General features: G+C 40.2%; 1 protein-coding gene across 5 annotated transcripts in view; it reads left to right on the forward strand.

Moving 5' to 3' along the window:
• The window catches only part of LOC125989434 (diacylglycerol kinase zeta), a 41,671-nt gene that overhangs the window by 18,566 nt on the left and 9,035 nt on the right, over nt 1–14,070 (forward strand). For 3 of the 5 annotated variants that reach the window (XM_049755818.1, XM_049755815.2, XM_049755817.2), the window contains 9 exons: nt 364–475; nt 593–679; nt 1,365–1,477; nt 1,553–1,653; nt 4,489–4,568; nt 9,711–9,777; nt 11,167–11,207; nt 11,287–11,429; nt 11,600–11,686. In XM_049755818.1, coding sequence (XP_049611775.1) covers nt 364–475; nt 593–679; nt 1,365–1,477; nt 1,553–1,653; nt 4,489–4,568; nt 9,711–9,777; nt 11,167–11,207; nt 11,287–11,429; nt 11,600–11,686 — 831 coding nt within the window. Of the gene's footprint in view, nt 1–363; nt 476–592; nt 680–1,364; nt 1,478–1,552; nt 1,654–4,488; nt 4,569–4,703; nt 4,749–9,710; nt 9,778–11,166; nt 11,208–11,286; nt 11,430–11,599; nt 11,687–14,070 lie in introns of all 5 variants that reach the window. The other 2 variants (XM_049755814.2, XM_049755816.2) reach the window with 1 other exon arrangement.

Here is a 14,070-nt window from a genome sequence, read left to right on the forward strand (position 1 = left end):
TTTGGGATGCGGGAGGAAACCGAGGTGCCCGGAGAAAACCCACACAGGCACGGGAAGAACATGCAAACTCCACATAGGGAGGTTGAATCGAACCCGCACCTTCTGAACTGTGAGGCGGACGTGTTAACCAGTGCGCCGCTGTGGCAATACATTCCAACCAAAAGCTGAACAGCTTGCTGACAGCCATACGTAATTTCTGGCACAAAATGAGTGTAATTTTACTCTTGAAGGGTGGTCATGCACTTCAATACCAGGCAATTGTGTTTTTCATTACATGTCTCCCTCAAGTATATCCAAGTCAGATGATCATGGTTATTATGCCTGCGTGTAATGTGCACGTATATGTGTGCCCTTTATTTTTAGGTACTGTGCTGGTACCACACCTTGGGGAACCCCAAGTGATCATCACGACTTTGAACCTCAGCGCCATGACGATGGCTACATTGAGGTCATTGGATTCACCTTGACATCATTGGTATGGAAATAATGGGTTGTGAAATTATTCAATCTAGACGCACTTATTTGGGTCTCTTATTTGGTCATTGCTATCAAAATCAACAGGAACGTTTTAACAGTGCCCTTTTATGTGCAGGCTACTCTTCAGGTTGGTGGTCATGGCGAGCGGTTGAATCAGTGTCGTGAAGTAACCCTCACCACCACAAAGGCCCTCCCTGTCCAGGTACCCTCCAAATATGTAGATAAACACGAACTCGCTCACACATGGACGGACAGACGGACACTATTTAGAACATTGGTAAATCTTGCCTACACGTTACAGCTTTTTCTATGTTTAACCAATAAATTCACCCAATAATGCAGGCAAGATATAATTTAGTCAGTGATAATTTTGAGTGCGCATGTATACAACACCATTGCAGGCTTGAAATAAGAGGATAGTTCACACTTGGAATTCAAAACACTTTTATCTCAAGTCTTTCCACACTGAAATCAATACTAATGCTGTTTTTTGTTATTACAACACAACAGCTTTAAATATTGTAATGAGTTATCCCATCTATGGCGTTTAATAATTGGTCAGCATTTTGTTAAATGGATTGTCCTAACTCTGTAAGGCAAAGAGCTATCTTGTTGTGTTAAATACCCATCGTGTAATTGTTTTATTTAGACCCCAAATCTCAACCAGGAGTGACAAACAGCTTGAAGCTTCATTTCTCAAATTGTTGCTCTCGCCAGGAAAAAAAAGCACATTAACAATGTCATGACTGTATTTCTCATTAACAATGTCTCGACTGTATTTCTCATTAATTTCATAGCTTTTTCATTGGGGAAAATATTTACTATTGGTCAGTCACATATAGTTTTTGAGTATCTTTTATAGTCTCATCTGGATTATTCATATTCAGGTGGATGGGGAACCATGTAGACTCGCTCCCTCCATCATCAACATCAGCCTCAGAAACCAGGCCAACATGTTCCAGAAAACCAAACGGCGCACTTCGTTGCAACACCTCAATGAGTGAGTCACGCAATCTGTATTTTAAATTTTATTCCTGAACTATTCACAAAAATAATTGCTTTTATTGTATTTCAGCCAACAGCCAGTCCCAGAAAGGTTGAGGCTTCGAGTCAGCAGAATCAGCATGAGTGACTACGACGCTCTGCACTATGACAAGGACAAATTGCGACAAGCGTGTAAGGAAACACACACTATTTACACACCATCTAATCATGGACATTGCATGGATGGATATAAAAAATCTGGTTCAAATGTCAGGGTTTTGTGGTTTAGAAAAACGAGACCAAGTAGAACATTTTTCTGTCCTTTGTTCGCGCGTCTGTCGGTGACTTTTTGTCACTGGGACAGAATGCCCAACTCTGATCACAGGTTATCAAATAATTTTAATAAAATCCATCATTATATTTACTTTCTGCTCTAAGTGAGTGTATCTAATATCACTGTTTCCGTTTACTAAACAGCTGAAACGGCATTCACGCAAGCAAAATGCAGCTACACAACTACACTTGTTCAAATCAAGTAGTGATTTATATATGTAAAAAATTATAAATAAATTACATTGATTGGGATTGGGGTATTATTGAAAATTAGCTTTTATTTACTATTTTGCTTGTATACAAATTCTTTTGTCTCTCGAGTTGCTGCCTTGATTTTAATCCAGGCTCATAATGCAGTGAAGCAGTAGCAAGGCCTGATTTCTCAAGCACTGCACTGTTTCTGACTGTTTAAACAAGAATAGCACCTTGTTGCTATGTTGATCCTCTCAGGCTGACCAGCTAGTGATTGTAGTAGATTTTCATCTTCAGGTTAAAGCTGATTACTGAGAGCAGAGCTAGGACCTGAAAGTCAACAAGACCATTTTCATTTGCAAGCCACTCTTGCCTTCGTTAAGTGTGCCCAGGCCAAAGATAAATCGTGGCCTTTGCTTGTGTTGGTGTTGCTTCAAATACATACAAAGCTGCAAGTCCAGTCTATTTATTTGGTAATCTTTCCATTTTACTCCACATGCAGTTCTAAGTGCTGACACAAAGTGGTGCTATCGTGACACTACAAACATTTTGATGTTGGCAACATTGTGACTGATTTGCATACAATTTGTATGTGTAGCACACTGCCCTGAGACTAATCTATGGAGAAGAATATGCATATAAATTGAAGACCCATATAAATGTGATACTGCTGTAAAGAACCACAAGAGGGACGATATTGAAATTCTATGTTTTTTGTTCTCGGTTCCTGTGCATTATTCATTATACATTTTTTATTAATTTGTTCTGAATGCCTGAACTTAGTTTGCCTTTTTTCATCATGCAAATCAAGCGTTGCTCTTTATACACGGAACATTTTGTATTGTGGCTTTGTATCATCTTTGTATCACATCTACACTTAGAAGATAGATTGAGGTGGCTTTTTCAAGATGCACAATAAGGAGCTACTTGAAGAAAAATAGGCAGCATGGTCGAGTTACCAGAAAAAAGTTGTCGCTATGCTATGAACAATTTTCAATATGCCAAAACCTTTGGAGAAAAAGGCTTTCGAATTGATTAGACCTAAACGTAGCTTTATCTCAACTCAACTGAGCGTTTTTAAAAAAAAAAAAAAAAAAAAACACCACTGCATACAAAGTGCTGTGCATGGAGCAAAATAAATCATATGACAACAAAGCATAGTTAAAACAATACAATTAATGACAAAGACCGTAAAAAACAAAACAAAATACAATCAAATCTGTTTTTTTGATTGGCCGAAGCGTGGAGGATTTGTGCAAACACTGATTGGGATTTGAAATTTGAACTAGTATTTGGAACTGCTCATAATTCCCTCCAGCTTGACAGAGGCCACAATTCCAACAAAAGAAAATCAGCCACAAAGCATGACACCAAACTTCACTGTTGGTTTGGTGAGCTTTTGGTGGTGATTTAACCTTGATTTCATTGGACCATGGCATATTTTCCCATGTGTGTTTGTGACATTTCACGTGTTGTTTAAGATAAGGCCAGTTCTCCATAGCAGACACACATTTTAAAGAAGATGGGAGATTGTTGTCGCTTCAACTTGTACTAAACCACCGATATATGCCAGAAATTCCCAGTGCTCCTTCAGTGTTGCTTTTCAACCTCTTGGCAGCCTCTGTTTTATCAATTTTGGAGGGACATACAGTTCTTGGCATTGTCAGAATTGTGACATTTTTTTTATCTATTGGAGGAAGAGGAGCGTGAGGGTGATGATGAATGAAGGTGATGATGATAAGGGCCTCTGTCTCTATTATGCCTTGGAAATTGTTTTGTACCCTTCTCTTGATTGAGACCTTTTGAGCAGTGATATCGCTATGATGCAAGGAAAGCTCTGCGGACCACGGCTTTGACTGCAAGCTGAATTCTCACGGTATTTGTGTATTCACAAAAATGCCAGAATCCATCTTGTCCTTCGAGCTGGAACTGAATGACCGGACCATTCGCAAAGCAACAATATGTTTGGGGGCGGGATATGTGGCTGTGACAAAAAACAAGATGCTTCGTGCATTTTTAGCTGGAAAACAGATTTGTGCTTCTTTAACTTCTTGACTAGGATTTTCGTTGCCGTGATTGGTCAAACTAAAAGTTTAGGCTGCACAAGTTGCCACACCCCCCCAATCCAAGTATTACACTGTATGTCCCGCCTTTCCCGAACAATTCATGGTCCCAGATTGATACTGTGACAAATCCGTCGAATGATTTGCGTTAGGAAAATGTCCGGAAAAGCCTGAGAACATCTGAACTTTATTTGTGGGTAATCAGAGGCACTTTAAATGGCGGCAGATGTGTGCAGAACATGAATTTGAATGCGATTTAATTCATTTCCTCAATTGAAAACAGTTTGTAGTGATTGATTTTGGCCTGATTTATTGACAGCATATCACGAAATCCTGGCATTCAAACAGGAGTGTGTCAATTTGATTATTTTTCCTAATTCATTATACCAAGTTTCAACAAGCGCTGGTAAGTAATTGTTTTGTGTCCGTATGTCCCCAGCTATTCCACTGGGACTAATAGTGGTTCCCGGAGACAGCGATTTGGAGACATGCCGAGAACATATCCAGCGTTTACAAGAGGTAAGAACAAGTGGGGGAGTTGATCTAAGTTTTAGAGATCTCATTCCCGCGGAGGGATTGAATCGGCAGCGAGTTGAAGAAAAGGTTTTATTCAATCTGGGCTATTCTTTTCTTTTTACTCTTCTAATTCTCCAGGACTTCTCCTTTGTCCACTCCTCTTTAAGATGTGTGGGACTTCAGGTTGGTTGTGGGACGCTAGTGTGTGTCGTGCTTGCGATGTCTGTTGTACTGGCATTTTCATTTTGTGTTTTTTGATTTCTGTTGCGTACATTGTGGATGTTTTGTCGAGATGGTTAGCCAGTCTGACCCACCAAGTTGATATCAGCAAACTAGACATTTGCCCATATGGTCCTTCAAGGATGATGTTATGGAAGTTACAGTGTCACACTGCTTCTGAGTCGTGCAACCATCCTGTCATTATACATTTAACATGTGCTGCCTCTGGATCACCAGCTTTCCCTTTTCTTCTTTCTTCGTTTTCTTCCTCCTGGTCCTGAAGAGCATACTGACCCAGTCAAATATCTTAACGACTTCTAAAAAGCAGAAGTAATGGTCCCGACAGTTCTTTTAGTAGAATATGTGAAGGTTCAAAATCGGCTCAGTGGTGCTTTTGCGGAAGCCTGGAAGACCGGTGAGATGATGTTTGGCCGTCTCGCTCGACTGCGCAGCCAAGCACAAGCTTGGTTGCCAAGTCGTTGGCTGAGAAACACGGCATAGGGCTAAGTTATATTCTAAATTAGCCCCACTATTTTGTAACAGAAGGGTGAAAGCATACAAATCTCACTCACAGACAGTTTTCGAAATAGGCGGATGACCACAAGTGTTACTTGGTTGTTTAATTTCACGCTTCATGGGTGGGCAAACCAAACAAAAGTCAATTTTCCACAGTAATGTGCCCTTTATGAAAAAAAAAACCCCAAAAGTAAATTAAATTACTCATCTGTTGGGTACAAATGCTGTGATGAAAGGATTCCTGCCTGCGTCAGGGAAGTCAATCTTTTCAGATGATGATTTATTATTTTCTTCCCCATTATTCACAACAGACCCACAGAAAAGCAAAACAAAACAATGTTTGTGGAATTAATTCTTGCTATTCTTAGTGAGCAAACTTCTCAAGAGATATGCTAGCTTGTTAGAAGATTTGCTTGTGACTTCATGCGCAATTGCAGTTCAAACTACCAGGTTTTGATCATCTCCTATGCTACTCACAAGCCCTAGAGTGACTATCTGCTTGGTCTCAAGGTCAGTTAATTAATTTTTGCTTCTGGGCTTCCATCTCAGCCAAAGGAACAATATGTCTGCTCATTTGGAGAAAAAGAATTCCAATCCATAAACGAAACAGCAGCTATGGATCAAACCTGCTAATTAAGCTTGACTTGCCACATGTTCTCTGTACTGTAATTTCATTGATTTTCACGTTCAGCTTTGGGATGTGGCTCTCTGAGGTCAACTAACCAGTATCGCGCCAATTAAGAAAAACGTGCAGTTAGAAGACTCTTCCGCCAATAGTGCAAGCTTGTTCGGTTTCTACTTCTGATGATGAACATTTGCATTAATAAGAAGAAGAACCTCTCAACTCAGGGGTAAAAGTCTTGTGAAAAGGTTACATACGCTCACAGTTGTGATGGCCAGCGGGTAAGTGATTGACTGCTAAAGGTTTCCACCAAGAGATCAACATTTGTTTCCTTTCTAACATCCTGCTTGATATTCTTTAAAAGCACACATCAAATGCCAGTGCACACAACAAACGCCCACACATAAAATCTGAAAAGGTTCTGCTCTCAAGGGGCTGCATTGCACAACACGTATCCACAAAAATACGGCCCTAATATTTAAGCCTTGTTTCCACCGACGTTAGCCGCGCTACTTTACACGACATGACTCCAAGTTATGGTGAATTGCCTGTTAGGACTATCAGAAGCCTTGATGTCAATATACGCGGTATACAACAAATCACGTTCTGGTACGAAAGAGAAACCCTGGCATCTGCCACAAATCAACTTCTAGGAAGTCTATCACATTAGCAATTATTTTTCTGCTCATTTTCTTCTCAAAAAGTCTCTTCACTTCACCTGCAGTATGTCTCTTGCATTCTTCTTACTGCACCTGTAATACTTTAATGGCACTTAGTAGTAGAAGTGGCATAGCTCAAGGGATTGGAACTCAATCAATGCAAAAACTTGTCGCTTGTTAGGATGCGTATAATGACCCTCCCTGCGTATGAGAATGTGTGGCGACGATTTAAATTGGCCAATTAGATTGCTCAGATGTCATCCCAGTAACTGCACACAGGTCCGTGAGGGCGCATTTGCATCGCATCAGGGTTGCTGTGATTGACCACTCTTATTCGTCATTTCATTTGTCTCATTCAAATGTCTGGTATCATTCTAGCTGGCCAAGTCAAAAGAAAAGGTGAAATTACACACTTTAATCAGTAAGCACTTACATGTGCGATATTTAATTACAGTAGGTAACAATGCATATATCAAACGTGCAGTTATTTCAAATGCGAATTGACATTCTTACTGTTTTTAAAATAGTGTGGTGTGTGAGCGCGGCACATTTATTGGGTGAGCGAAGACGTGTGGCCAATTTAGCGATGTTATATTTAACAGGTATCCAGACACCTCTAGAAAATGTATTTAAAAAAAACTGACAAGCGACCTGTTATCGGTGACTTTTTTGCGCTGAATTTCAGATATTACAAGGATTGTAACTGACATTATAACCACATTCTGTGGGTAAAACAAAACAATTGTGAAGCTGAAAGAAGATGGAAAATGTATTGGGAAAATTGGGATTTCCCTAAAAAAATCTGGCAAAAGAATTTGTTTTATATTGATGATCTTAACCTTAGACATGAAGATTTCTGCCCGTGGTCCCTGTAGGAGCCATATTTCTTTGGTAATGGTTTTGACTAATTTTTTTATGTATTATTAATTCTTGTTTTCCAATTCAAGACAAGGATGTAAGCAAGGAATGTTAATTAAAATGTGTTTTGGAACGGCATCTCCGTTCGTCTCTATTTGACTTCCATTGGAGTGAGTCAGATCGCTTTATTACCTGGGAGCGCAAAGCCGAGGTGGGTCGCATCTCCGTCACAGATGCCGCCTTGTGATGCGTGAGTGTACGTACATTGGTAAAACCTCACTCCTCGAGAGACTGCACAACACCGAGTTAGCGGCCTGCTGGGCTTATAGCTCATGGGTCAGCGGTGGCCGTGTGGGTTCGCGGCCTGAGGAGGTGTGACTGGAAAGCTCAACGGTGGTTATCTCACAGCTAGAACTAGGATAATGATGCAACATGTGATGGCTACAGCAAAATGAAACTTTGTCTGTCTCTGTAAATAAAAAAATGCAGCTAAACGGATGATACTTCATCATGTAGCAAAATACTCAAAACATAAAAAGGGCTTATCATGGAAAAGAAGTAAATAGCAAATAGCATGCATTTCACCTGCCAAAGAGGAGACTGAAGTAAAAAAAAAAAAAAATGGGAGTGTTCAGAGCTGTGATGAAACCAATTTTTTAAAATCAATTCTCATCAATTATTCAAGCACAAGTTTGATTTTTGTCAATATACCTACAAACGTCATACAAGGAAAGATCTTTGTAACATTCCATGACGTTTGCTAACCGGCAAAATTGCTTTTGTGACAAATATATTCATGTTGTCTTCTAAATTGTGCATCAGATACAAACACATGGGAGAAAGCAGCACTATTGATCTTTTGTCCCATAATCCTCTTTTCTTTTCAAAGCCAAACAAATTGCCCTCACTGTTGTAATACAAAAGATACACATATACATATGTATATATAATATACAAAGAAGCCTGTCTGAGAACCTACTATAGAAGAAACGAGCACTTGGAGACAATAGCTACAGTATACACAAAGCTCTTCAATCTTTCTCCATTTGTGTCCCTCTCGCTGATGCCTGCCATTATGCCTTTTTATTTTTTGTCTGTCTTTCATCTTGGCGGCCAGGGGGGGGGATCTTGCCTTTGGGATTCTTGCGACGCTGTCATGCTCTGTCACCGTGACTCTTGTGAAGTCACAAACGCGATCACCGTGCTTTTGATGGCATGCTGGCCCAGCGCCACTTTAATTGTGTACAGGAATCAAACAGTGCTGCCGTCTATTGCTCTTTCCCTACCGCCCAACCACACAAAAAAAGTTATCTTTAAATAAATTCATGTGGTGTTTTGAACGTCAACTCTTTTTGACTCTAATTATGGACATTTAATTTTCAGTATGATCCTGTGCCGAAGTTTTATCACTGGTTCAACTTTGATGCTATATGAATAAAGCTCCAGGGTTCCGAAAATGGATAGATGGAGTCTTTGTGTTGCTTTGTTGCATAGCAACCAGAGGGATTCAGAACTGTTTGATCTCCTGCTCTCTGGTGACTGAAAATGCTCGTTGGTTCTGTTTACCGATGGCATGTCACTTTGTTAGAAGCACAACTCACCGTGACATGCAAACAGCAATGTTAAAGAATGGCCATGTAGATTTTGGAGGTGATAACAAAACGATTATTATAAAAATAATAATCCACTGATTTCTCGAGTCCTTCATGAAAGCAGACTGATTTATCCTTTTTGTTTAATCAGAATAAGACATTTGCAAACATCTGCTCTTACATTTTAGGGATGATCTGAAATCCTGATGTCTGTCTGGTTAGTCTTGGGTAAACAGAATGAATCAATGGAAGCCTTCAACGTGTTGTAGCCTTTCTGCAAGATGTTGGCTCAGGATCAGAGGAATAGTTGTAGTATGGAGGCAGGAGACTCTTACTGTAGTTGTCTCTGAATGTATCACTTAAGGTTTGTAACAAGTGGTCTAACACCAAATTGGTATGAGAGAAAATGGGAGAGAGCGTTCGGTGTCTTCTGACTTTTGGAGACAGCTAGAAACAGAAGGTTAATTGGATTTCAGATACGCTTTCTGTCTTTGTATTTTAGAACGAACAGTGTATAAGGAATTAAATACCACTGGGTGGGATGGCCAAGGCAAAATCTGTGATGCTCTGTTATATCTCTTGTTAAATGTTTAAGGATACAGTTTCATAGTGCATGTGTTTTTCATTCTCATTTGTCAGCCTCAGATCATTTTTTTTACACAAATGTATTTGTCTTCAGGAGGAAGCTGTCAAGACGAAGAATCTTTCCTCACAGCGGTTGTCACCAAAGTGGTGTTTCCTTGATTGTAAGTAGCATCACTCGTCAATCATTTCCATTGTTACTAGCAATTATAGCTTTAAGAATTTAAAGGCTCTCTGAAGATCAACACGTCCCCACACTGACTCGTGCGAAACGGCTGTCGGTAGAGTCCAATCCGACCCTAAAGACAAAATGATGATAAAAGAATTTGATTGTACAGCTTTTCAATGGCATTTTTGTTGTGTTGTTTTTGAAACTCGCCTGGAGCCTGAGAGAAGTTTGCAGCTGAACTTTGCTTAAATTAATATAAGTTTCATGCTTTCAATGCCTCAGATGGCTGCCCAAGAGACAGCCCACACAGTTCATTATTTTCACTTGTTAACAGCTTTTGCTTTATCTGCCAACTTGTGCTTCTGGGAAACTTGTGCCTTCTGATACTGATAAACACTGCTGCCATGCAGAGCACTGTCAACCATTTTGGACTTCTATCAAAGTGGACATTATTTGACTTACGGGTTACTTGTTTAAAACTTGCGGCATGAAGTTATTTGCATATTCTTATTTGAGTTTTCCCCCGGTACACCGGCTCCCTCCCACATTGAAAAAACATGAATGTTGTCCTCATGACAAAATCTAAATTGCCCTTCGGCATGAATGTGACTGTGAATGGCTGGCGACCATTCTGTGGTGTATCCCGTCTCGCGCTCACAGCCAGCTGGAATAGGCTCCAGCTCACCCGCAACCTTAATGAGGATAAGCTGGCTGTCAAAGATGGATGGTGTGAAACCTGGCATCTTGGTGGTATTCTCTGTGGAGTTTCGACCGTGTCCTTACGGTGGAAAAATTGAAAACTCTAAATGTGAGTGTACACATGACTCGAATCAGGACAAGTGCTATATAAAAAATGGGTTGGTGATTAAAAACTATTAGATAAAAAGTAATATACTCAACCATGACCATTTCATTTGTGAGAGGCTTTGCAAAAGGACCAAAAGATTTCGGCATCAATTATATTCGGGATGCAAAAAAAGCACAAGAAATCCTTGTGGAATTCGAACCAAAAAAAAGATGCGGTCGAGATTGAAACATAGCAAAAGACGTGAGCGAAACAGAAGAAATGAGATTCAGTGACATTGTTATCGAACGGGGGGAAATAAATTAATTTTAGGTTCCAACACCTGATTTCCGTGAAACTCGAGCGGGGAAAATACTGTCAACCAAGGAAAGATTATTTATCTCATTAAAAGAGAATGAGAGAGATGTGGGGTTTGCTGTTGGCACTTTCTCCCAGGCGAAGGTTATATTTAATTGCAGCACAGTTGCGGGAGAGAACAGCCTCTGACATCAGTGAAAGGACTATTCACTATAAAGAGTGTTTTACATTATGGGTCCTTGCAACAAGTTCTACTTTAAAACTCTCCCTTTACCTCCACAGCTACAACAGCTGACCGTTTTTACAGGATAGACAGAGCACAGGTGGGTTTTTCTCTTTTCAAAGCTTGCTTATTGTGGAGCCTTGAGCCCCCCTTGCATTAAAGGCCAATTGTTTCATCAGGAACATCTCAACTATGTGTCCGAAATTTCCCACGAGGAACTCTTTATCCTAGACCCGGAACTGATTGTCACAATGACAGTCGGCACGTCTCCAACTGCCATGCCTGACCTGGTTCATCCTTCTTCCAGCTTGGCTGACAACGGGTAGGTCAGAATGCCTCCACTTGTGTCAGCCTTTAACCTGCTGACTTGATCCACCCCATAATAATTTTAGAGGTGTTCTCTGCACCGCATAATACTGAGACTTGTTCCTAGTCTTTTTTTGCTATGGGAGCCAGCCAGGGTCTAACCATTTTTTCTTTTGTCATCTTTAGGGAAAACACTTTGAATGAGAACCCAGACGATGTGTTTGTCTTCCCTGTGGATTCGTGTCATTCTCCAACCTCACCCTCTTCTTACAAGTAAGGACGTTCTTTTCATCGCAAACTCAACTTTTCAAATTCATACAGTATACGCTTTTTTTAGGACTGTATTTCTAGAATGTTTTTCACAACTGTTACTACATTTTGCATTCAGTCGCCAAGTGTCCCACATGTTTCTGTCCAGACAGTGTAAAATACGTGCCGTTTTGCAAGCTTGAAAACGCGTGCATAAATAAAGTCACAGTGAACACTCTAGTAGGAGGCACATTGGAGGCTTAGTTACATGATGATACCCATACAGAGAACACAGTGTAGTAGGTGCTGTGGGATGGGATTGGCTGGCTCACTGTAAATAGGGGCTGTTGGGATTGTCGAGCCTGTTAGATGGCAAAGCCTGCGTGAAGTAGGCAGGAATAATTCTCAGCCCTTTTTGTCTCTGTGCTCGGGTATATGCATACGCTATTTCCGTGTAGGAGTTTACTGTACTCATGAATAATAGTGATGATTTACATTTTCTTCTTTGCTATGGAAGACACAGCTAAATGAAACTCGTGTGTGCGTGAGCGTGCATATACATTGATGGTTTTCAAATTGCCCTGCGCTCCACATAAAATGCAACTGTATTTAACTGCATGCATGCACCAAGGCAGCCACATTGTTTTCTTTACTGTACATCAAATATCTCTTTGAAAATGAAAATACTTTCAACATTTTAGAACTGATCAGCTTTTTCACTTCCAACTCCAACAATAGTAATGTTGTCAAAGTGGTCATTTGAAAATGTACATACCGACATAGATTTGTGGGACTAAAGTGTTGCATGTTAATATTTTTCAGTTCCCCAATTATATTGAGATATTGTTAACATGAACAGTTCCACCACATATTAATAGCAACATATAGTGTAATAAAAACATTTTCACTTTTTAAGCCAATTTGTAATTCCAAAAGTGTGTATGCAACTCGTAGCCGCTTTAACCAGCACCCACGAAGCAGTAAGATTAGTCCTTTAATTAATTGTCTGATTAATCAGTAATCAATATTTTTTTTCCTGCCAACTCAGCCTCTAAAAATCCAAATGGTCATCACCTACTCCATATAATATTTTTGTTTGGTGGTGTTTCTTAGTTTATTTCATTTTGTACATTGTCACACATTCATAAGAATTTTATTACATGCAGTGCAAACGCACTCTGGTTCAGCATATTTTCACAATCCCCTGGTAACAACCTGTTAGAATGCTCACTAAGCTCCGCAATGTGAGAAGTTGACATACATGGCAACACAATATTGTGATCCTAACAGCGGGATGAATATCTTGGCTAAATTGTCAGTGAGTGTGTACGCATGTTTGTGTTGGCAGTCTGATTTGCAATCCTGAGTGGATCAAGTGGGCGGATGAGGTGCAGGGATGAGTTGTCCGAGAGGCATTTGTGCACTTTGGAGAGAGCGAGAGAGAGCGAGAGAGCGAGAGGGAGAGAGCGGGAGAGAGAGATTCAAATGGTAATGTGCAAAAAAGTTGATGGGGAGGGAAATGAAATGCATGTCAGAGCTCTTGAGCACATAATTTTACTGTATTTCGATGTTTGCGCGCACGCACGCGCGCACACACACACACACACACGCACACACACACACACACACACGCACACACACACACACACACACACACACACACACACAGACAAGCAGCGTAGAGCTATTTGCCCACGCACGGCCAGAGGTGAACAATATCCCTCCCACGATAATTACATCCTTCTCTTAGCTTCTCTCCATCACCCGGTCTCTCTCCCCCTCTGACAAACACCTACACGCAAAAACATTGTTTTTGTTTTTTCGTTTTTGGTTTTTTTTTCTTTCAAATTTGCCACTGGTGTAGAAAGGTTAAAAAAAACAAAAACACAGGTCAGTAAATATGGACAGGTGATGTTCCTGGGGAAGAAGTCCCAGGATATTTGTTTTGACATTTTGACACGTACTGGGCATAGTGTGAGATAACTGATGCATTTTGAGGTTGTATCATTATTTTTACAAATGGCATTAGGGAAGGTTCCTCTCACTGTTGGACACATTGATAATTGAGCATCCCTCTATAGTGCCTGCTTAAGAGCCTTCAAAAGTAACTTTCTGCTTTCATTTAAATTTTCAGCAACCAAAAATGGCTCTTACCTCAAGACAGTGTACTCGAATGTTGGAATATACTAAGTGCCTGAAGAAATATACCTTTACTTATCCAATTTAAGTGATTAACGTATGTAATTGTTCTTTTCCCGCTTAATTAGAAGTAGGAAATGAAATATAATGTAATTGTGAGATGAAAAAAGAGAACATACCGGTAAGTGAATAATTATGGATCCACAATACTGTGTCTGCGGAGGCGTTCAACGTTTATGCTGCTTATGGCCTGTGGTGTTGTTAATGAG

The sequence above is a fragment of the Syngnathus scovelli genome, chromosome 2, assembly GCF_024217435.2.
Source record: "Syngnathus scovelli strain Florida chromosome 2, RoL_Ssco_1.2, whole genome shotgun sequence".
NCBI lineage: Eukaryota > Metazoa > Chordata > Actinopteri > Syngnathiformes > Syngnathidae > Syngnathus > Syngnathus scovelli.